Below are 24,434 nucleotides of genomic sequence, written 5' to 3'. Positions count from 1 at the left end.
TAATGACGTCAACCTGCTACAACATTAAAGTTATAAAGGACAAGTTTCTTTGAACTATCATATGGTTCTGCCTATATCTTTTCCTATAAAATGCTTATGAGACAAGAAGAATTATCCAATCAAATATTTAACGAACATCCACTAAATTCAAGATACTATTCTAGTTGCTCTGTCGATTAAAAGGTGTGATGTTAGCGATAATAACAATAGTAAAAATAATGAGACACTATTAATACTTATTAAGCATGTACTTGTCTTAGTGTTCTAGACACTGTACACATACCCTCATACGTTGCCAAACGTTTTCCAGAATGGTCATACAAAGTTACACTCCATCTGCAATGTTTAAGAACAAACTCACCGCATATTTATCAACACTTAAGAAAAAGTTTTCGGGATCCCTGGGTGGCTCAGCGGTTTAGCACCACCTTCAACCCAGGGTGTGATTCTGGAGTCCCAGGATCGGGTCCCACATCAGGCTCCCTGCATGGAGCCTGCTTCTCCCTCTGCCAGTGTCTCTGCCCCTCTCTGTGTGTGTGTCTCTAATAAATAAAATATTTTAAAAAAAAGTTTTCAAAAACACCTGATAGGTGAAAAATACAAGTTTAATCTGCATTTCTATGATTACTAGATCTTAAAATGTTAAACACGTTAAAGTTCTAATCTATGTTACAATGTTGACTTCATGTTTTCTTGACATTTTTACAGTCAAGTCAACCTCTTCCTTTGTAATTTCTTCTTTTTTATAATTAAAAGGCCCTTTCCTATCCCTAGATCAATTAAATTTTCACTTGCATTTGTTTTCCAGTTTGCTTATGGTTTCGTTTTTTACATAGGTAGTTACTTCTTGTGGCAGGACATGGAAGTTGTTTTTCTCCCACAGTCATGTCTCCTTCATTATTAAGTTTTTCTTCCCCCCTGACTTATGATGCCACCTTTATTACCTCAGTAAACCTTGTGTTAATTACTTAGGTATGTTTTTGAGCTTTATAACCCTCTTTCAGTTGGTTTTGGTGTTAGTACTATACTTTTTTTTTTAAGATTGATTTATTTGTGAGAGAGAGAGCTGGGGGGGCAGCAGAGGGAGACGGAAAAGGGGGAAGGGGGAGGGAAAAAGGGAGAGGGGGATAGGGAGGTGGAGAGAGAGAGAATCTGCAGCAGACTCCATGCTGAGCATGGAGTCCAAAGTGAGACTCGATCTCAAGACCCTGAGATCATAACCTGAGCCAAAAATCAAGAACTGGATGCTTAGCTAACTGAGGTGCTCCTGTACACTTTTAAAAATTACTAACTTCTATTTATTCATTAAAAACCGTCACATTCTCCTCCTGGAGGCCTCCCTGCCTCTTCCAAAAAGATATGAATGCTGACTCCTTTTTCGCCTTCCTAACGCCTAAAATCCTGCTTTGTATCACAGTTAATAGAGTCGAGCTTATCCAATTACATTGTTGAAAACAGGGAACACGTGTACTATATAGGCATTAAAATCAAATGACTGGATTTGCATTAAAAGGCAGCGATGGCAAAACAGATCTAGTTTGACCAAAAAAATAAAATAAAGAAAAAAGAAAAAAAGAAAAGAAAAAGAAAACGGACAGTCCCCTCATTTCAACAAACATCGTCGCGCTATCCATTAGGAGGAGGTCATCAAGGTGAGCGAGGCCTAGGCCCCGCCGCAGGGAGTGGGTTCACCCCTCGGGGCGACGGGGCGTGTGAAGAAGACACGTGATGAAATGGTGCCAGAGGCGCCAGAGAACCAAGCACGAGGCAGGAGGAAGGAAACACCTGCGCAGGTGATGGGCGGGGTTTCGGAGCAGGGGACGTACCTGGGAGCTGCGTTCCTGGCGGTTCTCAGACGTCAGAGGCGTCCAGTGGATGTGACCCGCACAGTGCATGGACTCCGAAGCTCTGACACAGGTTGGCGTCGCTCATCCTCCCGCGGGGTTCGGGAGGCCGCCCCCGGAGCTCTGGGTAGCACGCGCCAGCTGAAGAGCTCGGCTCGCTGTCTCCGCAGCGCGAGCCTGAGACACCCGGCCCGGGAGGCAGGTGCGAGCTGACGCCAGGTGCGTCACCGGGTGAAGACCCGACACGGGAGAGGAGGTACAAACCTTCACCGGGCGCAGGTGCTTCGCGCCGTCAGCCGTCGGTTCAGGAGCTCCGAGGGCCGACAGTTCCGCTCCGCAGAGGCCCAGAGCACGCCCAGGCCGGGTTTAGCGCACGGGCCGCTGGCGTCATGCAGGCGTGACGTCACCAGCACTGACGCAGCCTCACGGGGCGGGGCCTCCCGGTTCACCTCCGGACGCCGTGAGGCCCGCGGAGCGGCGAGTCGTCCGTCTTGGGTGCTGCCCCGAGGGTCGGACTAGTGGGCGCGGCGGGAACTGAGGCGACGCGGGCCGGGCCGCGGCGTCCCGCCTTCCTCGGCGCTCACGGCGTGGGGGAGGGGAGGGGAGGGGCCTCCTCGCTCAGGCCCGGCCGCGCGCCCCCGAGCCCGGCGCTCGCCCGGCCGCGCGCACGCACGCACGCCGGCGCGCACGTTCCCCGGGAACCCGGAAGTGCGGGGCAGCGGAGAGCCACGTGGGTGGAGCTGGGTCGCAGCTCGCATGGGGGAGTCTATCCCGCTGGCCGCCCCGGTCCCGGTGGAACAGGCGGTGCTGGAGACGTTCTTCTCTCACCTGGGCATCTTCTCTTACGACAAGGCCAAGGACAATGTGGACAAGGAGCGAGAGGCCAACAAGAGCGCGGGGGGCAGCTGGCTGTCGCTGCTGGCGGCCCTGGCCCACCTGGCCGCGGCCGAGAAGGTCTATCACAGCCTCACCTACCTGGGGCAGAAACTAGGTACCTCCGCCCCGCCCCCCGTGCCCTTTGAGGAGGAAGGAAAGGGGGTTGGCTCCCTGCCTCGCCGCGGCCTCCCGCTCCTCTCGGCGCTCCCGGCTCACCTCCCGGCGACCCCTTCCCTCCCCCGGCTCCCGCAGGCCCCGCCCACCGGCCTCCGCTGCCGCGGGGGCTGCGGCTCCCACCGAGCGGTGTCTCGGTGCGTGCCCATTGCACGGATTGGTGCCCTCAGTGAGAAGTTAAGCAGCCTGCCCGCTGACACTGTGGCCAGAGGAGCAGACCTGGGCAATAAAACCTAGTTAGAACCAATGAACACTTTTGCAGCCCGGCCTCCTAAAGCCGAGGCCCCTGAGAGTTACGGATGGCGTCCTTACTTACCCCTCCTTCTTAGGCTGTCAATAAATAATTTAAAGCATGAGGAAATAAGCGAGTACCGGAGAGGAAAGGCAAGAAACGTGCCTGACACTAGCAAGAGGGCACTTGGGGGAAGATGGTAAACACTCTTATCATTGCATCATCATGAATCTTGGCCCCTGGAAGTGAGATGAAAGAGCGGATTCAGCCGATTTTCACTAGCTGAAACGGTATGAGTAGATCAGAAGGAAATAAAATACGAGGAAGCCAAGGGCTGTGCATATAAAATATCACTACTTACCATGGCCAACAGTGCCTATTCCGGATCCTGGAGCTTTCAAAGGGGTGTTAGTATTTTGGCCTGTTTGTAGACGTTTCAGTAATCAGAAGCACAGGGGCTGGTATGAATGGAGAACACATCTATGCAATAGGAATAGAAAGATAAAAGTTGAGTGCAGATTCCATTTTGATTTTAACCCCCAGTTTCCTTCTATTGCCTGAAGGTGGCCACGTCCCTATGGCCAGGGGAAGATGATCAGTAATCACCCGGTGCGGGGGGAGGGGTGCAGGGCTTTCTGAGGTCTTAACCTGTGCCTTGGCTGTTCAGATAATACCTTGTTGTGTAGTATGTTGACTTACTGGCAAAAGTGCTCGGTTAGATTCACCCTGTGCATTTTTTTCCCCCACCCCTTTTTGCAGTGGCACTTCTCACAAATTTGCAATTGCTGTTGCAGTGTCATTGTTACCCTTTCTGTAGATCGGCAAATTGTCTACGCGCACCTGTGTGGGTAGGTGACAGATCTCAAACCAGAATACCTGCCTTTGAACTGTCAGATTGTGTTTTTATTCATACGATTTGTAAAAAGTTGGTGTCCGTATTATGACTTAAGCATATACTTTGTGTATACAGTTGGCCCTTGAACAAGAGGGGTGTGAACTGCATGGGTCCACTAATACACGCATTTTTTTTTTCGATAAATACAGTGCAGTAAATATTTTTCTCATCCTTTATGATTTTCCTAACATTTTATTTTTCTCTAGCTTACCTTATTATAAGAATACAACATAGAATACACATAACCTATGAAATACGTGTTAACCTACTACTGTTTATGTTATCAGTAAGGCTTCTAGTCAACCATAAGTTATTAGTAATTAAATTTTTCGGAAGTCAAAACTTAATACCCGGATTTTTGGCTATGTGTGTGTGGGGGGATCAGCTCCCCAGCAACCCCTCTCCTACCCCTGATGCTGTTCAGGGGTCAACTGTATTTGGAAGTGGGGAAGATTCTGGCCATAAAATTGAAGGTGGATAGTTTCTGGCAGTTTCAGTTGTTTTTAGATTCTCTCACCTCATGAAGAACGGTGACTGACCCCTCAGGGCCATGATTCTTAATTTGTTTAAGCTCATCTGTGAGATTTTGATGAAGCCCATGCACTTACATGGAAAATATATGTGTAATACAATTTTGCATATAATCTAAGAGGTTTCCATTCAGTCGGATTTCCTAAAGCCTAGTCATCATGGACCCCAGTTTAAAAATCTGCTATTCTAGTTTCAGTTGTATGTGTCTGGTTTTAGGTAAACAGCACTGGCTGCCCTGTGTGTTAAGAGCAGGTGTAAAATCATCAGGGTCTCAGCCTTGGGTTCTGTGAAATGGCCCTTGTCACGTAAAGTGATTAGTTCTGCATGGACCCCCTGCTTGCATGGATGAGCCTGAAGGCTGCACCGTGAAATTCATCTGGGAGCAGTTGACACTCTGAAACATGCCCAGGCGTGGTTCAGGCTCCCAGTGATCTGTCACTTCTGAGTGAATGTTCTGAGAATGGCATGTTTAACTTTAACGCCTCATTAACTTCTTCAATGTATAGTAAACATAGGTTCCAAATTTTAAATTTTTAAATTTGCAGCTATCTTACAGTGTTTTGATACTGGAATGTTTGTGATATCAGCAGGCTTACCATATGATTCTGTGATTATTAGGTCGACTCTATTTTCTTAATTAAACCCTTGGGGAAAAAGTTTTGTGTTGACACTGAAGACATTCCCATGTTCTTCACATCCTTTGGTAATTAGAATGTATGATTTTTTTTTTTTTAAAAGCAAAACAAAACGTTTTATGTGTATCTTTAAACATTTAAAACACATGATCCAAACACGTGAGTCTTTCTGACCTCACTCTTGTGACTGATGTTTATCAGAGACCTTGGCAATGAATCCTGATTATAGATGCACGTGTTGGCAAACACTTTGGGCAAAGGATGGACCTGACAGGGAGCCTTCTGTTCCTGTACTGGCTCAGTTCTGAACAACTTTGGGTGGAGCCCTTACCTTGGAGCTTTCTCTTTGCTTTGAGAAGAGACTATACCTGTTTGGGGAAGGATCACGGATAAAAATATGCCATCTCAATGCCTTTGGAGGACTTTAGGCCATACATCTCTCCCTTTTGTTTCGTTACTGGAGAGTTTCCTCAACCTCTGGTTGCTAGAATTTAGCACGGTAGAAAATGACTTTAACTTGAGAACCAACGTTTACAAACTATCATTAACAAAACATTGTGGAATAAAATACTCAATTAGACGTTTCACATACTCCTTTAATACACTTGTTACTTGAAATTTTATCCTGTGAGGTGGTCTGTTGAAATCTTGAAAAATAGTGAAGATACAATACAAAGAGCCTTCTGGAAATAATTCAACATAATCCTATTTTGTGAGTTCAAAAAATTGAAAAGAGGAAGATGTCTGGTGTCCCTGCTTCCTTGTTTCCCAGTAATGAAGGAAGACCAGTCCCCTCTGGATATTCCTAACCAGGGTAGTCAATATGTAGGATTGTGCTCCTGAGAGCTCTGAGAAGAGAGACCAGTTTAAAAGAAATGCGTTGGTGGTCTCTCCCTTCCTTATAGTGTCCCTTGACACGGTTTCACATACTGGTGACTGATGATTATTGATAAGCTTTTCAGGATACTCTTTGCATCTGTGTGGTGTTTCCACTCCCTCAGAGAGGGTAATCTGATGAAGGAAGTTCTTTTTCACTCAGAGTTAAAACTGTCACTAAGGCCACCCTGTTAAGAGGTGAGTACGCAGTTGAGAGTCACCTCACTAGCTTTCAAATAGGTAGCTACTCTTGTTTACATTATATGAAGCTCCCAATTTACTATAGAGTTTTAGAAGCCCAATTAGGTAGTATTCAGGGTCTTCTTACATCAGTTACAAATGGAAGGGAAGGGGACTAGTGTTATGTAACATGCACTTTGCTCCAGGCACATTATATACCAGATGTGATTTCATGTTGTCTTCTTGGCTCTATTACTTGTTTCGTGTTAAAAACCACAGCTAAGGTTCAAAGTAGCCAAGTCATTGGCATATCACACAGAGTATACATTCGGAAGCTGGAATTGGGACTAAGTCTGTCAGACTTCCAGAGCTTTTAGGTTTTTTTTTTTTTTGTATTTTTGTTTTTTTAAGATTTTATTGTTAAGTAATCTGTACACCCAATGTGAGGCCTGAACTCACAACCCTGAGATCAAGAGTTGCACACTCCCCTGACTGAGCCATCTAGGCATCCCATAGATTTTGCATGGTACTCTTGTTACCTACTTAACCTAAGAAATTTTTTCTCCTAAACTTGGTCACAGAGGTCTATTTATTCCATACTGTCACTTCACAAAATCTGCAGGGTTAGACTAATATAGGCAGGGAAGGAGGGCAAACCCTTCAGGGTACAGTCCTGTGCGGGATGTTAGTGCTGGGGTCAATCCAACTGTACCACATGGTTTTTGCTGCTTTTAGGAGAGGAAATGATTTGAATGCTAGTTACTTTGTCTAGGCAGTATACTGAAGAAAACATTCCACAAACTATTAATTTGATTACTTTTACAACTATTAACTATAACTACAAACCTAGAAGGTTGGTCACTTAATAACTTATTCCACAAACTATTAATGCTTAAAAATAAGTTATAAGTGACCAACCTTCTAGGTTTGCCCAGGGCCATGGGGCTTCCCAGGGCGTGGGACTAAGGGCTTTCTGAGAAGCCAGACTTTAAGAGCCAACTGTGAAAATCGTGGATAACCTTGGACACGCTGGTCACAGTAGTAGGAAAGGATGTAAGATTCATTTCTTGAAATATAAACTGAGCAGTGAAGTAGAAACAACATTGTGAAATGTTTCATTTGTCAAAGGGATATTTTACAAAATGCCTCGATAAATAATTTTCACTCTTAATTGACATGTATAAAAGTAATAAGTTTATTCATTAAAGCATTCTGTGTATAGCAATAGAAAATGTAAACTGTCATCCATCTCTGAGGTTTTTATATATTTCTAAGAATTACTGTTTTAAAGCTGCACTGTTTCTTTTCATTCTCTTAATGTCTTGCCTGTGACCCTTTCTTTAGTGCAGAATTGCTTAAGAAAACATACAAAGCTGGCTCTATAATTATTAGAACTAGAGTTGATCATGTGTTAATACCGAGTAAGGAAATGATCTATGCCACTTGATCCCTATTAACTGCTGAAAGGGATGTATTTTGTCTTTTTTTTTTAAATTAAGTAGCTCCATGCCTAGTGTAGGGGTTGAACTCAAGACCCTGAGATAAGAGTCACACACTCTACCAGCTGAGCCAGCCAGGCACCCCTGGTCTTTTTTTTTTTTTTTTTTTCCTGATTTCCTTTGGAACTCCTGAGTTACAGCAATAGTTATTTATAATTACTTCCTGCACTTAATCATTCACAATGTGGTGCTTATTTTGTTATAATCTATTGTATAAACCTTATCAAGAGTTCCAAAGATTTCTGGGTGCCTGGCTGGCTCAGTTGGAGGAACATGTAACTCTTGATCCCAGGGTCATGAGTTCAAGCCCCGCATTGGGTGTAGAACTTATTTAAAAAAAAAAAACAAAACTAAAGATTTCCTTTTTTTCCCCTGCGATCCCCAGATTCTGTGTTCTTGTGTAAGGGAGATACATGTATTTTCCATTTTCTGGTATAGCTTAAAATAGGAAAATTCAGCCCTGATGCAGAAATAAAATTTTCTGATTTATCAGGAATAACAACAGTGTTTTCCAGTTGGGTATTCTCTTTTGTTTTAAATACATGTATGTGGAAGGAGGGCTATTTGGATTTAGGTTGATGTCACCTGCTAGGTTAATTCTCTGAAATAAACGTGAATCTTCATTGAATTGGTTTGGGGGAGAATCGGTATATGGGTAAGGAAATCATACACACATCTGTTACTACACTAAGGAGGTGCACCAGGCATTCATTTCTTATTCTTCAGTGAAATTATGAATCACAAAATATTTAAATTCCAATCATAGTCAGAGAATATGGTAGGTGATAACTCACTGAGCTCAGCAGACTCTACTCCTTTCCTTTTGGTTTTTCTTTTTTTAAACGATTTTATGTATTTACTTATTTGAGAGAGAGGGAGCAAGAGAGAGAGAGAGAGAGAGAGAGAGAGAACACAAGCCAGGGGAGAGGGAGAAGCAGACTCCTCGCTGAACAGGGAGCCCAGACAGGGGGCTGGATCCCAGACTCTGGGATCATGACCTGAGCCAAAGGCAGGTGCTTAACTCACTGAGCCACCCAGGCACCCCTCCTTTCCTTTTGGGTGCTGGGAGGTGTTCTCTCCTAGTGTTCTCTCCTTCCTTACTTGTCATTTGCTAATGTCATTTGCCTCCCAGGGGGCCAGTCCTTCTTCAGCAGGAAAGATTCTATCCGTACCATCTATACTTCCCTGCACAACGAGCTGAAGAAGGTGGTGACTGGCCGCGGTGCCCTTGGGGGGAACGCCCCCCACGTGGAAGAACTACTTTCCCACCTGTCGGAGCAGCTGTGCTTCTTCGTGCAAGCCCGGATGGAGATCGCAGACTTCTATGAGAAGATGTACACCCTCAGCCCACAGAAGTTCATCAATGCTGAGGAGCTCATTGGCCTTTTGGACACCATCCTCAAGAAATACAGCTCCAGGTGAGTGTAGGTGAGGAGGTGAGGAGGGAAGGAGGGAAGGAGGGAGGGATGGCCAGAGCAGCCTCTCACTCCCACATACACTAGCTCCTTCCCCACATTCTTTTTTTTTTTTTTTTTTTTTGAGATTTTATTTATTTCTTCCTAAGAGACACAGAGAGAGGCAGAGAAGCAGGCTCCCTGCAGGGAACCTGATGCAGGACTCGATTCCAGGACCCCGGGATCATGACCTGAGCCAAAGGCAGATGCTCAACCACTGAGCCACCAGGGTGCCCCACTTCCGTACACTCTTATGAGGAAAATCTATGATGAAATAACTGAAATAGAGAAATAGCTATTTTACATTTTATACATATTAACGAATGGGTATACGTTAGGTACCTCCTTTGGGCTTCATTAACACCATGCTGGGTGGATACTTCCCTAAGCAATAACCAAGGGCCAAGAATGAAGTAATCCTTAAAAGATGTATTATAACTGATTTTGCTGCTTCAAAAAGAGTTCACACAGCGAGAACTGTATATAAACTAATGTGATTTTTTTTTACAAACTATTATTCAAATAAATGTCCCTTACAAAGTAATCACCTTGATGAGTTATCCACTTATTCCTCTGATGTAACTAACCATTACTTAACATGTGTTGGAAACTCCTTTATAATTGCTTTCTATGCTATTCTATGCCTGTGGCATAGTTTTGGTTTTGTTTTAAACTTTCTTAGGGGAGACAGGCATCTGTGATTTTGAGGAGGGCATACTTAAATTTTTTTTGATAGTCAAAAAGCTATTTGTAGCCAATTTAATTTTTTTTAAAAAAGATGTTGATCAGCTGGAAAATTTATATTTGAAGGAAATTGCTGCTTTCATTTATGAGCCTGCCTGTAATGTATTGCTCACTTCCTGAGCCAAAAAACAATACCAAAGGATTTTGAGAAGCATTAGGTGTTATTGTTCGGCTGTAGAAAGGAATGAGGTATTGATATATGCCACAGCATCCATGAACCTTGAATAATTATGCTACATGAAAGAAACCAGTCAGAAAAGATCACATGTTGTATCCTTCCAGTTATAGGAAATGTCCAGAATAGGCAAAGTCATAAACACAGAATATAGATTACAGATGACGGACACAGAAAATGGTTGGGGTGAAGGTGAGAATGGGGAGTGACTTCTAATGGGTACAGGATTTGGGGGGGTCATGAGACTGTTCTAAAATTAGTGGTGATGGTTGCACAACTCTGTACTAAAACTACTGAATTCTATACCTTTTATAAAAGAGTATACATTATGTATGTGAATTACCTAGTAAAGCTATTATTAAAAAAGAAATAAACAGGGGCTCCTGGGTGGCTTGGTTAAGCAATTGCCTTTAGCTCAGGTCATGATCCCAGGGTCCTGGGCTCGAGCCCTGAGTCTTGAGCCCTCCATAGGGATCCCTGCCCAGCCAGAAGCCTGCTTTTCCCTCTCCCTCTGCCACTCCACTTGCTTATGCTCTCTTGCTCTCTTTCTCTGTCAAATATATAAATAAAATCTTTAAAAAAAAAAAAAGATTTTAAAAATAAATAAAACTGTGCAGTGAACATGCAAATATCCTTCCCTTGGACTCCTATTGTTAAAATGTTGCCATGTTTGCTTTATCTCTCTGTTTATATAATTTTATTACCCCTCCCACATTGTTTGGAAGTCATATGGGAACATCATAACACTTCACCCCCAAATACTCAGATTGTATCTTCTAAAAACTATACAAAACTGTAACATAGTTTTCTCACTTAAATTTAGCACTGATTTTTTTTCTATCATCAGCAGTAAGTAGTCCATATTCAGACTTCCCCAATTGTATCCAAAATGTCCTCTTACTATTTTTTTATTGTCATGTATTTTTTTGTTTTTATGATATATTCTAAATTTTTGTTTCATCTATTTTTAGTAGGTAATACATTAATACATCTCAAAATTTATAAAGCACAAAAGAATACATAGTGAAAAGTGCCCCTGTTCTTTATCTACTTAATTCCCTTCCTAAGAGACAATGAATGTTGTTAGCAAGTTCTTCCTATCATTCTTGAGAGACAGTCTCTGCATATAAATATACACATTTTCATTTTATAAACAAATTTTACATGGTAACAGATTTTCTATGTTTGGAACTTTTATTTCTTCCTCAAACCTGAGTTGGATTTTTTTTTTAATAACATAATTTTTTGAACTCCAAAAACAAAAGTACAGTTTGAGATCTAATTCTCAAAGGGAAGAGATCTCACGTGGTGATTCCCAAATGTTAATGTGAAAGTGGTTTGCTGAACCATTTGCAAAGCTTAAGAAAAGGAACCATACCTGCTCCCTGCCCTTGCCCTGCCCTTCTTCCTCAAGAGGGTAAGATTTAGTGATTCTCAGTTGGGTGCCCAGAAACTTCTATGTTTTAAAAGTTCCCTGTGATATTGAAAATAGTCTACATGAAAAAATTGTTTGGATAAATGAAAGAGAGGTGCCAACAGTGGAATATACTAGGTACTGAACCTTAACTATGTGTGTGTATGTGTGTTTCATAGGAATGATTATTACTATTTAGCTATTTTTATTTGATTAGATTTGTGATCTGTCATCTTTTACCTTCTTTGGAACATCCTATTTCCCAGATCTTTGAGAATTCCTTCCATTTCCCTCAAAAGCCCAGCTTTCATTCTTGAAGCTCTTTAGGACAGAGTGGTTACTCTTGGAATCTGATAGAGCCAGGATACCGGGCGGCGTATCACGGTGTTTTCATCTTTCTCCATCTTTCACTAGTGCTGCCTTTATCTAATTAATTACTGATTACACATCCAAGCCTGAAAATTATCTCATTTGGAAACTTGAGGTTAACTTAAACAACATAAATTCCTTAGTTAACAAGTTCTGAAAAGTTGAAATTCTGTACAATATGTTGATTTTGGAGGGGGAAGTGGAATTATGTTAGGTGAAAATTAACATACTTTGCCTTTTGCCAGGATAATATTCTTTTTTTCTGTAGACCTTTTTTTTTCTCTTCTTCTTTTTTTCTTTTCTGTAGACCTTTTGATTTGGTATCTGTGCTATACCAAACGTTTCTTTCATGGTTCCAGTGTTCTAGAGAAGTAATTAATATTTTGGTATTCTATTGTATTGAAAGAGTTAATCCTTCTCGCAAAGGACCCAAGTCTATCTTTCAGGAAATGTTTATTTGCCCCAATATATCTGATCCATATCAGAGCACTTCTAAAATAGCATGTGAATCTTTTATCTTTCAAATGATGAAATGCTTTTGTATTAAAAAATTAACATGCATGATGTATAACATGGAGTCTAACTTGTGGACATGATTTGAGATGCAGATTCTGTGTGAGTTATTGCAAGGTCCAGTCTGCTTTCAGAGAAGAAGGGGAAGCACGTTTTGGTTTTTTTCTTTGGAAGCCAGTTGTGGTCAGAGTAGTGTTGGGACTCCTGGGTGGCTCAGCGGTTGGGTGTCTGCCTTCGTCCCAGAGTGTGGTCCTGGAGTTCCGGGATCGAGTCCTGCACCGGACTTCCTGCATGGAGCCTGCTTCTCCCTCTGCCCATGTCTCTGCCTCTCTGTATCTCTCATGAATAAATAAATAAAATCTTTAAAGAAAAGAAAAAGAGTAGAATAGTGCTAAAGGTTTCCCTTTCTGGCAAACTTATTACATTATTAAGCAAATGTAAATTATTGCTTAAGAACCACAGTCATTGTGGTGCTGCATTTCAAATTGAATAATTAACATTAATCATATTAGTTTTTATTGTGTACCTTGAGGAGAAAAAATACGAGTTTAGCTCATACAGGAATAGGATGTCTACTATTCCTTGAATACTTTTGAGGAGAGGAGGAACTTGGGTTTTTTAATCTCCCCCTCTCCCCAGGGAAGCATCATTGGAACATTTTTTGATTCTGTAAAATTCATTCTGAATTGACTTACCTAACTCTTATACAGTGGGCATAAAAGATGACTCTGGTTAATTTTTCTGTTTCATAGTTAAACAAACCTGGAAGATGCATTAAAAATGCAAAAATTTACTCTCCTAATCAAGAGTATAATTTTAAGAAATAATTATTTTAAGGAAGTAAGAAATTATTTATGCATTCTAGACAGTTTTTAAAAATCCCACTGGTGGGGGCACATTGGTGGCATAGTCGGTTAAACATCTGACTCTTGGTTTTGACTATAACAATCCTGTTGTGGGATCAAGCCCCGAGTCAGGTTCCATGCTCAGCATGAGTCTGCTTAAGACTCTCTCTCCCTCTCTTTCTCCCTCTGCCCCTCCTCCCTGTGCGCACCACTCTCTCTGATAAATAAGTTAATCTTAAAAAAAAAAATCCTTGATATGACAGTAATATATCATTAAGTGACATATCCTTTAACCATGATTTTACAGCTAGATTTTAAAGAATTTTTTTTTTTTTTTAATTTTACTTTTAAGTAATCTGTATACCAAAGTAAGGCTCACACTTACAGTCCTGAGACCAAGAGTCGCACTCTCCACTGACTGAGCCAGCCAGGCGCCCCAAAGAACATTTTTAAAAATTGAGTCACATAAAGTTCCTGTTGGCATTTTAGGGAGCACAGTTTTTTGATCTGAATGCTTCAGATGACAGGATTCTCACCAAGGGCAGAACTGTGATTTCTTTAGGCCTCATGTCCCTTTCACTTCAGAAAAAGATTTGTGATGATTAAGTGAAATTAACAGTTAGTTGTGTGTGTATCATTCAACAAGGTGAATTTTCGCCCATGGAAAATTTCATAAGCAAAACCGACAATAGTGCCATTTCTGTGGGACACCTTCTGCTCTAGGCATTCAGCATGTCTAGATCTTAACAGTAAGGGCTGAAGGCCTTCTGTTATCTTGCCCCAGCCTATCTTTCCAAATTCATCTAAGGCCCATCAAATGTCTTAAATTGCACCCAAACTCTTAGTAGAAAAGAAGCTTTGAAGAGAAATCTTTAAGGATTTTAAGCAGAAGCCAAAAAATCCATAATCTAATGTGTTCCTCATAACTATTTGCCATTTCCTACCTTGGCTCATTATTTGTTTTGCCTAGCATGTCCTTGAATTTGGAGAGAAGGAAAAAGATGTTTTTCTTCTACACTTCTAAATTCTCAGCAGGGGGGCCCTTTAACAAAAGACAAATTAACAAGAGAATAACATACCAGTGTATTTAATGTAAGTTTTGTGTGTCAGGAGAGCCTTCATAAAATAATGAAGACCCAAAGAAGCTGTTAAACCTGTGTTTTCGTGGTAGGTTTTGTTAAAAAACAAAACTGAGCCGAGTACATTTGAAGAGTTGTGGGAAAATGTGCTAGGATGAAAAAGGGTATGAGCTAAGGGGGAAGCCGCAAGGCCTGTTCTTTCAGATTCCTCTCTGTGTCCCATTGCCTTTGGAGATAAGGATGCTCCTTTCCTTAGAGTACAGGGAAGGCACCTCTCGCTTGAGGGTTTTATGACCTGCTTTAGGGGAGGGTTAGGAAATCTTTGCTGCACATGTTTCTTAAATGTATTCATAAATTAGTCAGTATACCAGCCATATTTTGGGGTAGTATGTTCTGAAGCCTATCATATTGTCATATCATCTATCAGTTGCTCTTGCCACAATCATTCTGTATAACAGAACACCCTAAAATTCACACGCATAGGCTTGCAGGTCTCCTGGAAGCCGACTTGACAGGCTTGGCTTAGCTGGATAGCTCTGCTTACCACTGTTCTCACTGGGCTTGGCTTATTACTATGAGCTTTGGGTTTGGTCTGCTCCACATGTATGTGTTCATTCTGAGCCCAAAGTGAGTGGGGAGCCAGCTACGCAGTGGCTATTACCCAAGTGCAAAAGAATAAGCCCAACCAAGCTCATTTTAAGCATCAGATCTGCTAACATCCCTTTGACCAGAGCAAGTCCTAGGACTCAGTCTATAGTCCAGGGGCGAGAAAGTATACTCTACCTCTGGTGGGAAGACCTGCAGAGTCACCTGGTAGAGGGTGTGGATTCAGAGGTGATTAAGAATGGGGCCAGAAATGTAAGCCCTCACCAAGTTTCATGGCTCAATTCAAGTTCAGTCTCCCTTAAGGGCTGCATAATCGTTCAACCAAAAGAAGTTGCTCCTTTTTCTAAAACCTTACTGTATTTTGTACTTCTCATAAGAGATGTGTTACTTCTTACTTACCATTATAAGTACCTCTTTCTACCATGGGAAATCTCTATAAGGCAAACCTTTGGCTAATGCATCTATCTTCAGTGTATTTATATTTAAAAATTAGTGAAAACTTTAAGAGATGATTTTTTTATTGTGTTAAAATATACATAACATAAAATTTACCATTTTTAAGTGTATAGTTTATGGCATTTAGTACATTCACATTGTGCTAGAGATTTATTTTTCATTGTTTTTATCTGACTTCTCACATACTTGGGACCTGGATACTTCTTTTGGAAGGAACTCCTTGATGTGGATTTGTGAAGGAGAGAATTCTCTCTCTCTCTCTCTCTCTCTCTCTCCCCCTACACTCCTCTCTTTTTTGACTTCTTTTAGAGCAGATGTTCTCTGTAAATTGTTGTCAACTTATTCCATATTTGGACTCTTTCATGCTTTTCAAGCTATAGTTGAGGTGTGTATTTTTGGATTACAACAATTTAACAGATCCCCCTATAGTGTGAGTTGTAAATGGGTATGAGGCACAGAGCAGAATGGAAATGGGAAAATGATACATCATAATGCTAATCTCAAACTCTTGGCAGAATAACATTACCATGATTTTTTTTAGTTCTTCTTAAGGATGAAAAATAGCTTCAGCATTCACATTCACCCTAATAAATGTTGAACATTTAAACACTTTTAAGATATGTTTATGAAGAGCCTGTTCAGAATTCTTTCTGAAGATCTTTACAGAGAATTCATGTTCTTTCAAGGAAAATGTTAGATATAAATGATGATTTCCAATGAAGCAGGAAAAATAACTTAGAGTATTATTATTTGTGGTAGAATTTTCTTCAATCTCATAACATTTTCCTGTTATTAAGTCTTACTGTGTTCAAATTCCTTGGGAAATTTTATTGATACCCATCATTATAGAATCTTGTGATGCTTTATGGCCATTAAGCATTAAAGGGCTCAAAGGCTAAGGAGGTAGGAGCATTTTGTACAATTCAAAGATTTTGAGATGTGGTGAAGTTGTGTGTGTACATGTGTATTAGATTTCTTTTTTTTTTTTGTATTAGATTTCTTAATGCCGAATTCAAAGCATGCAATGTTTGAAGAGTCCAAATTAATTAAGCATATAAGCTAGAGGATTTGAAATCTAGTTTATTGTTCTGATTCTTTTTTTTTTTTTTAAGACTTATTTATTTGTTTTAGAGACGGAGAGCTCTGGAGACAATGAGTAGGGGGAGACATGGAGAGAATCTTTACGCAGACTCCTTGTTGGGCTTGGAATCTTTTATGGGGCTCCATCCCACGACCCATAAGATCATGACCTAAGCCAAAATCAAGAGTCAGATGCTTATCGACTGAGCCACCCAGGCACCCCTATCTTTCGAGTCTTTGAATGTATTATTAGGCTGAGACCCTCCACCTATGTTTTAGCTTCCCTCTCTTGAAGCTAATTGAAGGTAAAATGCTGGTAATAGGAAAAAAAAATTGTCATGTGAGTAACTATATCCTTATCACATGATAATGAGTTTCTATCTTATAATATCCAGCTTAGTATGGGCTCTTTAATGTTTAATAATCCCTCTAATTAATGTTTAAGTGAATTTTTAAACTCTGGCTATACTTGTGATGATCTTTTTTCTTAACTTTTTCATTGATAACCAGCATTTTCCTCTTCGGCTGGGGCTGAAACAGCTGTATGAGAAGCTTCTGTCTTGTTGACAGTGAAGCAATTAACTTGCATGGGTCCAGGCCTGTAAATCATCTCCCATGGTTCCTGAGGCATAAGATATGATCAGTAAATGCTAGATCTTGCCCACATATTTAAAATGGTCACTTGCAGATGCTTTGGGCCTTTGGGAAGAGTATAAGGGCTTGTTGTTGGCTCCTTGAGAAGGAAGGTGCACTAGGCCAGGCAGATACTGAAACACCCCCCCCCCCCCAACCTGGAGAATTTCTCAGAAGAAGAACCCTGAGCAAGAAAGCTCTAAGAGGTCCATACAGGGAGGACTCTCCTTAACCATTGTTACAGAATTTCATCTAGATCACAAAGAACAGAATCAAGGAGGCAGAGAGTAGGATTCAAGTCTTAACCTAGTTGGTTACCATGTATACCAAACCTCTCCTGAATCTCTAGTATGTGCCATATGTTCTAGAGATAAAGGAGTGAAGGAAGTAGGCAACTCTCACTTCTCCTCAAGGAGGAGCTCAGAGCAAAGGTGACCATAGGTCCCAGTTTCTCTGACAAATTATGTGATGAAGCTACTCAGGTGGGAGACAGATATTAAGAAACTAGAGGGGGGGATCCCTGGGTTGCGCAGCGGTTTGGCGCCTGCCTTTGGCCCAGGGCGCGATCCTGGGGACCCGGGATCGAGTCCCACGTCGGGCTCCCGGTGCATGGAGCCTGCTTCTCTCTCTGCCTGTGTCTCCGCCTCTCTCTCTCTCTCTCTCTCTCTCGGTGTGTGACTATCATGAATAAATACAAAATTAAAAAAAAAAAAAAAGAAACTAGAGGGGGGATCCCTGGGTGGTGCAGCGGTTTGGCGCCTGCCTTTGGCCCAGGGTGCGATCCTGGGGACCCGGGATCGAGTCCCACGTCGGGCTCCCAGTGCATGGAGCCTGCTTCTCCCTCTGCCTGAGTCTCTGCCTCTCTCTCTCTCTCTGTGTGACTATCATTAAAAAAAAAAAAAAAAAAAAACAAACCTAGAGGATATAATTGGGGTCACCTGACCTAGTCTGGAGATGAACAGAGGAGACGTTTTTAAGGAAACGAGTCTGAAGAGGAGACCTGAAGCATCAGAAGATGTTCTCACTTGACTCAGGGTCTTTGCACGTGGCCTTTTCCCTCTTCTCCCTGGAAGGAGGTATTCCCACATCCTCTCTCCTCCTACTACCCAATATTACTGTTACCAGTGAATTAGAAAAAATGTTTTACAAATAGGTTAACAATCCATGAGTCATAAAGTTAATTTAGTGAGTAGTAATCCAATTTAAAACATAAATGTTGAAATGTTAGGTATTTGTTATTTAGCTACCATTTTGTTTTTAACTGTGATGAAATATGAAGGAAATTTGGGAACTAGGATTGAATATGGCTTATCTTATGGAGTTACCATAATACCTTATGGAGTTCCTATGAATATTAAGTTTACATGTATTATATACGTGTTTTAGTGACTTTTTTTTTTTTAACCTCTAGCTCTTTAGGACCACATTCTGAAAAAAAGGATGCTGTGTTTTGATGATTATGTTAGTTATACAATTCCCAGAATAAATAAAATAGGCCAGGAAAAAAAGTACAGCTAATTTAATTTCTTTGTATTTGAAAAGAAGGCAGCCACTACTCTCATCTTTTGTTTAAATATCAGGCTATGTGGGGCACCCGGGTGGCTCAGTGGTTGAGCCTTTAGCTCAGGTCATGATCCTGGGGTCCTGGGATCGAGTCTCGCATGGGGCTCCCCACATGGAGCCTGCTTCTCCCTCTGCCTATGTCTCTGCCTCTCTGTGTGTCTCTCATGAATAAATGTATAAAATCTTTAAAAATAAATATCAGGCTATTTCCACAGGAGAATATGCTGACATCATTCTGAGATGGTGAAGTTATGTCAGGATAACTTTTGATTGATTTATTTTTGTTATTTATTTACTTATTTTTTTTATCTCCCCTCCCCCCCCCCATTTACTTATTTTTTAAGCGTGCTCCACATCCACAGCATGGAGCTGAATGTGGGACTTGAGCTCACAACCCTGAAATCAAGACCTGAACTGAGATCAAGAGTCGGATGCTGTTCAGGTGTCCCAGAACAATTTCTTTAAAAGAATCAACATGGAGCTCTCCAGTCTTTCCTCCTACTGCCCCCAAATGGAGTAAGATTTGCCTGGCCACCATGGTGTGCTGTTTTGAGGATGGAAAATGTCACTTTGGAGTAACACTTCTACTTATTTCTCTTCATTCCCCTTCCCCTCTAGATTTCACCACCCCATCCTCAGTCCTTTGGAAGGCAGTTTCCAGCTGGAGGTGGATGTCCTGAGCCATCTCCTGAAGGCCCAGGCCCAGGTCTCCGAGTGGAAGTTCCTCCCATCTCTGGTGAACTTGCACAGTGCTCACACCAAGCTGCAGACTTGGGGCCAGATCTTTGAAAAGCAGCGGGAGACCAAGAAACATCTATTCGGAGGGCAGTCTCAGAAGGCCGTTCAGCCCCCACACCTTTTCCTCTGGCTGATGAAACTCAAAAACATGCTTCTTGCCAAGTTTAGCTTTTACTTTCACGAGGCGCTGAGCCGACAAACGACTGCTTCAGAAATGAAAACGTTGACTGCCAAAGCCAACCCAGACTTTTTTGGGAAGATTTCCAGCTTCATCCGGAAGTATGATGCTGCCAATGTGTCCTTAATCTTTGACAACCGAGGTTCCGAGAGCTTTCAGGGTCATGGCTATCACCACCCCCATTCCTACAGAGAGGCCCCTAAGGGTGTGGACCAGTATCCAGCCGTGGTGTCCCTGCCCAGTGACAGGCCCGTCATGCACTGGCCCAATGTCATCATGATCATGACAGACCGCATGTCTGAACTGAACAGCTTGGAGAAGGTGGTCCACTTCTATGATGACAAAGTTCAGAGCACCTACTTCCTAACCCGCCCAGAACCTCACTTTACCATTGTCGTTATTTTTGAATCAAAGAAATCTGAAAGAGACTCCCACTTTATTTCCTTCCTCAATGAGCTCTCACTTGCCCTTAAGAACCCCAAAGTTTTTGCAAGTCTGAAGCCTGGCTCCAAAGGCTAGCAGGTGATTTGTGTGAAAGGTTTTCAAGACTGGAAAGTGTGTTCCTAATTGCTCAAATGATCTGTGGTCTGTGATTAGAGTTTCCATCCATTCATGCTTCTTTCAGAGCTAAATTAAAGACAAATCTTCCCTAATTGTGTCGCACACTTTATAAGCAATTAAGGCCAATTGAATCAAGTATCCAAAGAGTAATCTAGGAAGTGATCATGGCTACTGTGTATCTCCATGGTACAGCAGAGTTTTTTCAGTATTTTCTCCCATTTTCCTTTATTTCCTATAGACAGAATATTGATTGGCCTTTGGTTTGTCTTTCCACATGTTTTATATTGTTCTAAACTTTGTTTTAATGCAGTTCCACACGCCTTCTCCTCTCCCTTTCCAGGACCAGTAATTGAGATGAGATTAAATGGCCTTTTCAGAATCAAGGACTGTATGTTTTCTATCTCATAAATTAGCAAATTAACATGAAAGGAGTTTTATGATTCTCATCAACAAATTAGTATTTTGGATGCCAAAATCAGCCTTGGTGAGAAATTTCTGTCAGTTATTAAAATCAAGGGTGAATCAGAGTGGTCATGTAACATCAGTTTTAACAGTTTAGAAAACTGTGAACACTTTAGTAGTCATGGGTTCTTCTGGGGTTTTCTACACACCTAACTACGTTTGTTTTTACCCTTAAGAAGGTGAATTTTTCACTCTGTTTGAAAATTAGTATAAGCTATTATGTGGGGTTTCTTCACTCCTCGGCATATTATCTACTTGGCTTTCTGTTTATCACCTTTCTGCTGAAATGTATGTTCATGTTTGGCTCCACTCCCTGCTTATTCTTAGGCCAAAAAAGCATGTAGCCTTCGTTTTTCAGCCACTCTTCGACATTTATGTGACTTAGCCTGCTTTTATAACCTCAAAAGGTTGGTCTCGATACCTTGTACTTGGTAAAGTCAATTGTGCATTCAGAAGACCTCTTCGTAGCTGAGTAATCAAATCAGTACTTAATTTAAGCGCATCTGAATTTGGGTTTCATGCCTGTCTCCTCCAAATTACTTTTAGAAGCAGTGATATATCTTAACACCTGCTGCCTTAACACCCTCCTTCAGTAGTGCTCACGGGGAAGTAGATGGACCCGTGAAGGCCTAATGGGCTATGGAGAACGTCACTCCTTGGTTATTGACTCAGAATGAAAATGAGCCACAAAGAGTCATTGAGTTTTGTTACTATTTGATAGTTCCTTCAATGCTTGTATCTGATGTAAAGATCAGATCGGTCCAGTTTGGTCCAGTTTCTCATGATTGCATGGAGCCATGGTTTTCCTGGGCCACAGCCAGCAAGCTGGCAGTGGGCAGAGCCGTTCCCAGTCTGTGCCAGGAGGCCTGCCTGCCTCAGGCGGGACCAGCTGCTGGAAAGGACCTACTGGTCTTTTTTCTATTTCTTTCTTTCTTCCCCTCCCCCCTTTTAAAAAAATAAAAGTCCTGTAACTAAAAAGCCAGTTTGCTTAAAATAGGTAGTGATTTACTTCTACATTTTATTCACTCAGGTTCTATACAAATCTGAACATTGAACTTACATAAAAAATTGAAAACAACTGGAACTAAAAAGTCCACAATCATTTTTCTTCCCTTTTGTGTTTTACCAAGAAGCCGAAAAAATATCCCTTGGTGTTTATGTATTTTTCCTAGATAAAAACCACCATTAGCCTTAATGTTTGGTCTACCATGTACCAAAAAGAAATTTGCTTCAGTGGAACAGGGAGAAGAGTGTAAATAAAACTTACATATAATATTTACGTAATCAATCCTTGTCTAGAATATATTTAAAAAGGTATATTTATTTTTAAGCATATTTTGGTTCAAGCCAAGAAACAAAGTGATTCTACTCTGAGATTTGTCCTCTAAAGTAATTGATGAAATGGATCTGTAAAGTCTGTGTCTTGCTAACTGGAAGATTAAATCTGCATATTTTCTGCAGACTGTTTACTTTGAAATTGTTTCTAAACCACAACTTGGTCAGTTTTTCTGTGTAGCCAGGGGCGTGGTCAACACTCACTGAGTTTACCAACAAGGCCATCAAGGAGTGTCCACTTTAGGATGCTGTTTGGACACAGGCTGGACATTCACAACTTTGTCCTCTGGGGTCCAACCTTGTATGTGATGACATCATGTCAAGGAGTGTGTGAAAATACAGTCGTCCTCCCTTACCTGCCGTTGTGCTTACCTGGGTTTCAGTTATCCATGGGCACTGCAGTGTGGAAGCTGGAAGCCGGGGCTTCTCCTACAAATCATCAGGGGGTCAGTCGTAGTGTGTTGCTACATCCCAATGCCTGCATCATTCACATCACTTTATCTTGCTGTACCAGCATTGTGTCATCTCACGTCATCCCAAGAAGGGTGAGTATGGCCCAATAAGCTATTTTGAGAAAGAGAGAAAGACCACATTCATATAACTTGGATTACAGAACATAGTTGTAATTGTTCTATTTTATTATTAGTTACTGTTAGTTTCTTACTGTGCCTAATTTATAAATTAAACTTTGTCATCAAAGTATGTATGTATAGGAAAAACCATAGTATATATGGAGAGCTGGGTACTATGTGCAGTTTCAGGTGTTTTAAACACCTGTTCGGTGTTTTAAACACTCGAGGGTAAGAGGGGCCTGCTGTATAGCTTAATTCTTAACTGACTGGCCAATAACCTTTATGTTATTTCTTTGTGCATTTGGACATATTGTAGGAAATTTACTTACAGGAAAATAGCTGGTAACTCATTGCACTCCTCTAGAGTCATTCATGGGGTCTTTAAAAATATGTGTCTACTCTTTGATCCAGCAGAAAACTTGCTTTTTTTTTTTTTGGCTTGTCAGCCTCTGAGCTTGACTTTCTTATCTGTGAAATGGGGATAAGGAAATATGGCCTGCTTTTTATCAGAGGATAAAAAGAATGGAATGACATCATGCATGTAAGAAAGTCTTTGAAAGCTTATTTGGGCTTGAAAACTGTATAAATAAAAGATAGACCATTCTTTCCTTAAACTCGGCACTTGTCCTGTTCTCGTCTTTCTCTTCAGATCTGTGGCATAAACGTGTGCTTAGTCACTCTGAACAGTATAGTTGAGAAGAGAAGGCAGATAAATTCCTAATCAACTCACCCTCCCTTCCCTCTCTCCTTATTTTAGAATCCTCGTGGTTCTTTATTCCTAAATTTTTGTGGTTGGTTGATAGCATCACTTCAGTCTATATTCTTACAGACCCATAGACATTTAAAATTTTTCTTTCTCGCTTATCAGCCAGATTATCACTATGAAGTTTCCTGCTTTATCTCCATTACTACTACTCCTTGCTTCAAAGTGCATTTTGCCTGGTATTTTTGTGATCCAGTCTGCTTATGCTTACTGTTCACATGGTACGTCTTTTCCTCTCTCACTATTTGTATCTTTATTTTTAAAGTGTCTATGGTTAAGAACTAAAGAGAGAAGACTGATTAAAAAGAGCAATAACCACCTCTGTGTGCTGCAATCTGACCATCTCTGCCTTGGGATTGAAGTGTTTAGTTTGTCGCATTTCATACCTGTGAAGTTTTTACAATCAGGATTTTACTGATAGTATCTTTAAGCCATCACTGAACATGCTTTTCTATCTTTTTTTCCTTTTATATTAGAAGTTAGATGAAGAGGTTTGATCAGATTTCTCCCCCCACTCTTTTTTTTTTTTTTTGTAGTGACTTGTGTATTTTATTCGGAGGCAGCTAATATCTGGCATTACCTAGGTCAGTTATGGTACTGAAGGTTACAGAATAGTGATGGTCTAATATGTCATTCCTTTTTCATTTATTAGATGGGATATTTTTATGGGGAGAAACTTTATTTGGCTACCTTAAAAGACAGTTCATATAGAAATGGCTGGATAAATGCTTGATGCTTTTTCCAGTTTTTTTTTTTTAACATTTTATTTTTAAGTAATCTCTACACCCAACATAGGGCCTGACCTCAAACCCCAAAATCAAGAGTCGCATAGTCCACCGACTGAACCAACCAGGTGCCCCTGTTTTTATTTATTTTTTTTAAGTAAGCTCTATGCCCAACATGGGGCTCAAACTCATAACCCTGAGATTAAGAGTCGCATATTCTATCCACTGAGCCAGCGAGGCATCCCTCTTACCAGTTTTTAAAACAATGAGTTAGGGGGCTCCTGCCTGGCTCAATCAGTGGAGCATGCAACTTGATCTCCGGGTTATGAGTTTAAGCCCCACATTGGGTGTAGAGATTACTTAAAAATAGTATTTAAAAAAATGAGTTAGAATGAGCTTTTAAAGAAATGTATATGAGTATTTCTGC

The 24,434-nt window shown here is 41.2% G+C and overlaps 1 protein-coding gene and 1 long non-coding RNA gene across 15 annotated transcripts in view; one reads left to right on the top strand and one right to left on the bottom strand.

Annotated features, from left to right (window-relative positions):
* LOC102156006 overlaps window positions 1-2,311 on the bottom strand; it is a 119,104-nt gene extending 116,793 nt beyond the window's left edge. For all 14 annotated transcript variants that reach the window (XR_005365338.1, XR_005365337.1, XR_005365339.1 and 11 more), the window contains exon 1: window positions 1,827-2,311. This is a non-coding gene — a long non-coding RNA (uncharacterized LOC102156006). The remainder of the gene's footprint in view (window positions 1-1,826) is intronic.
* A 225-nt stretch (window positions 2,312-2,536) lies between these two features.
* C10H12orf66 (chromosome 10 C12orf66 homolog) lies at window positions 2,537-22,072 on the top strand. Its single transcript, XM_038549909.1, has 3 exons — window positions 2,537-2,835; window positions 8,875-9,160; window positions 19,292-22,072. Exons 1-3 carry the CDS (start codon window positions 2,601-2,603, stop codon window positions 20,106-20,108), a joined length of 1,338 nt encoding a protein of 445 aa, XP_038405837.1. The 5' UTR covers window positions 2,537-2,600; the 3' UTR covers window positions 20,109-22,072.
* Window positions 22,073-24,434: the final 2,362 nt, after the last annotated feature.

The sequence above is a fragment of the Canis lupus genome, chromosome 10, assembly GCF_011100685.1.
Source record: "Canis lupus familiaris isolate Mischka breed German Shepherd chromosome 10, alternate assembly UU_Cfam_GSD_1.0, whole genome shotgun sequence".
Classification (NCBI taxonomy): domain Eukaryota; kingdom Metazoa; phylum Chordata; class Mammalia; order Carnivora; family Canidae; genus Canis; species Canis lupus.
The sequence above is the reverse complement of the archived record's forward strand: the minus strand, read 5'-3'. Positions and strand labels throughout refer to the sequence as shown.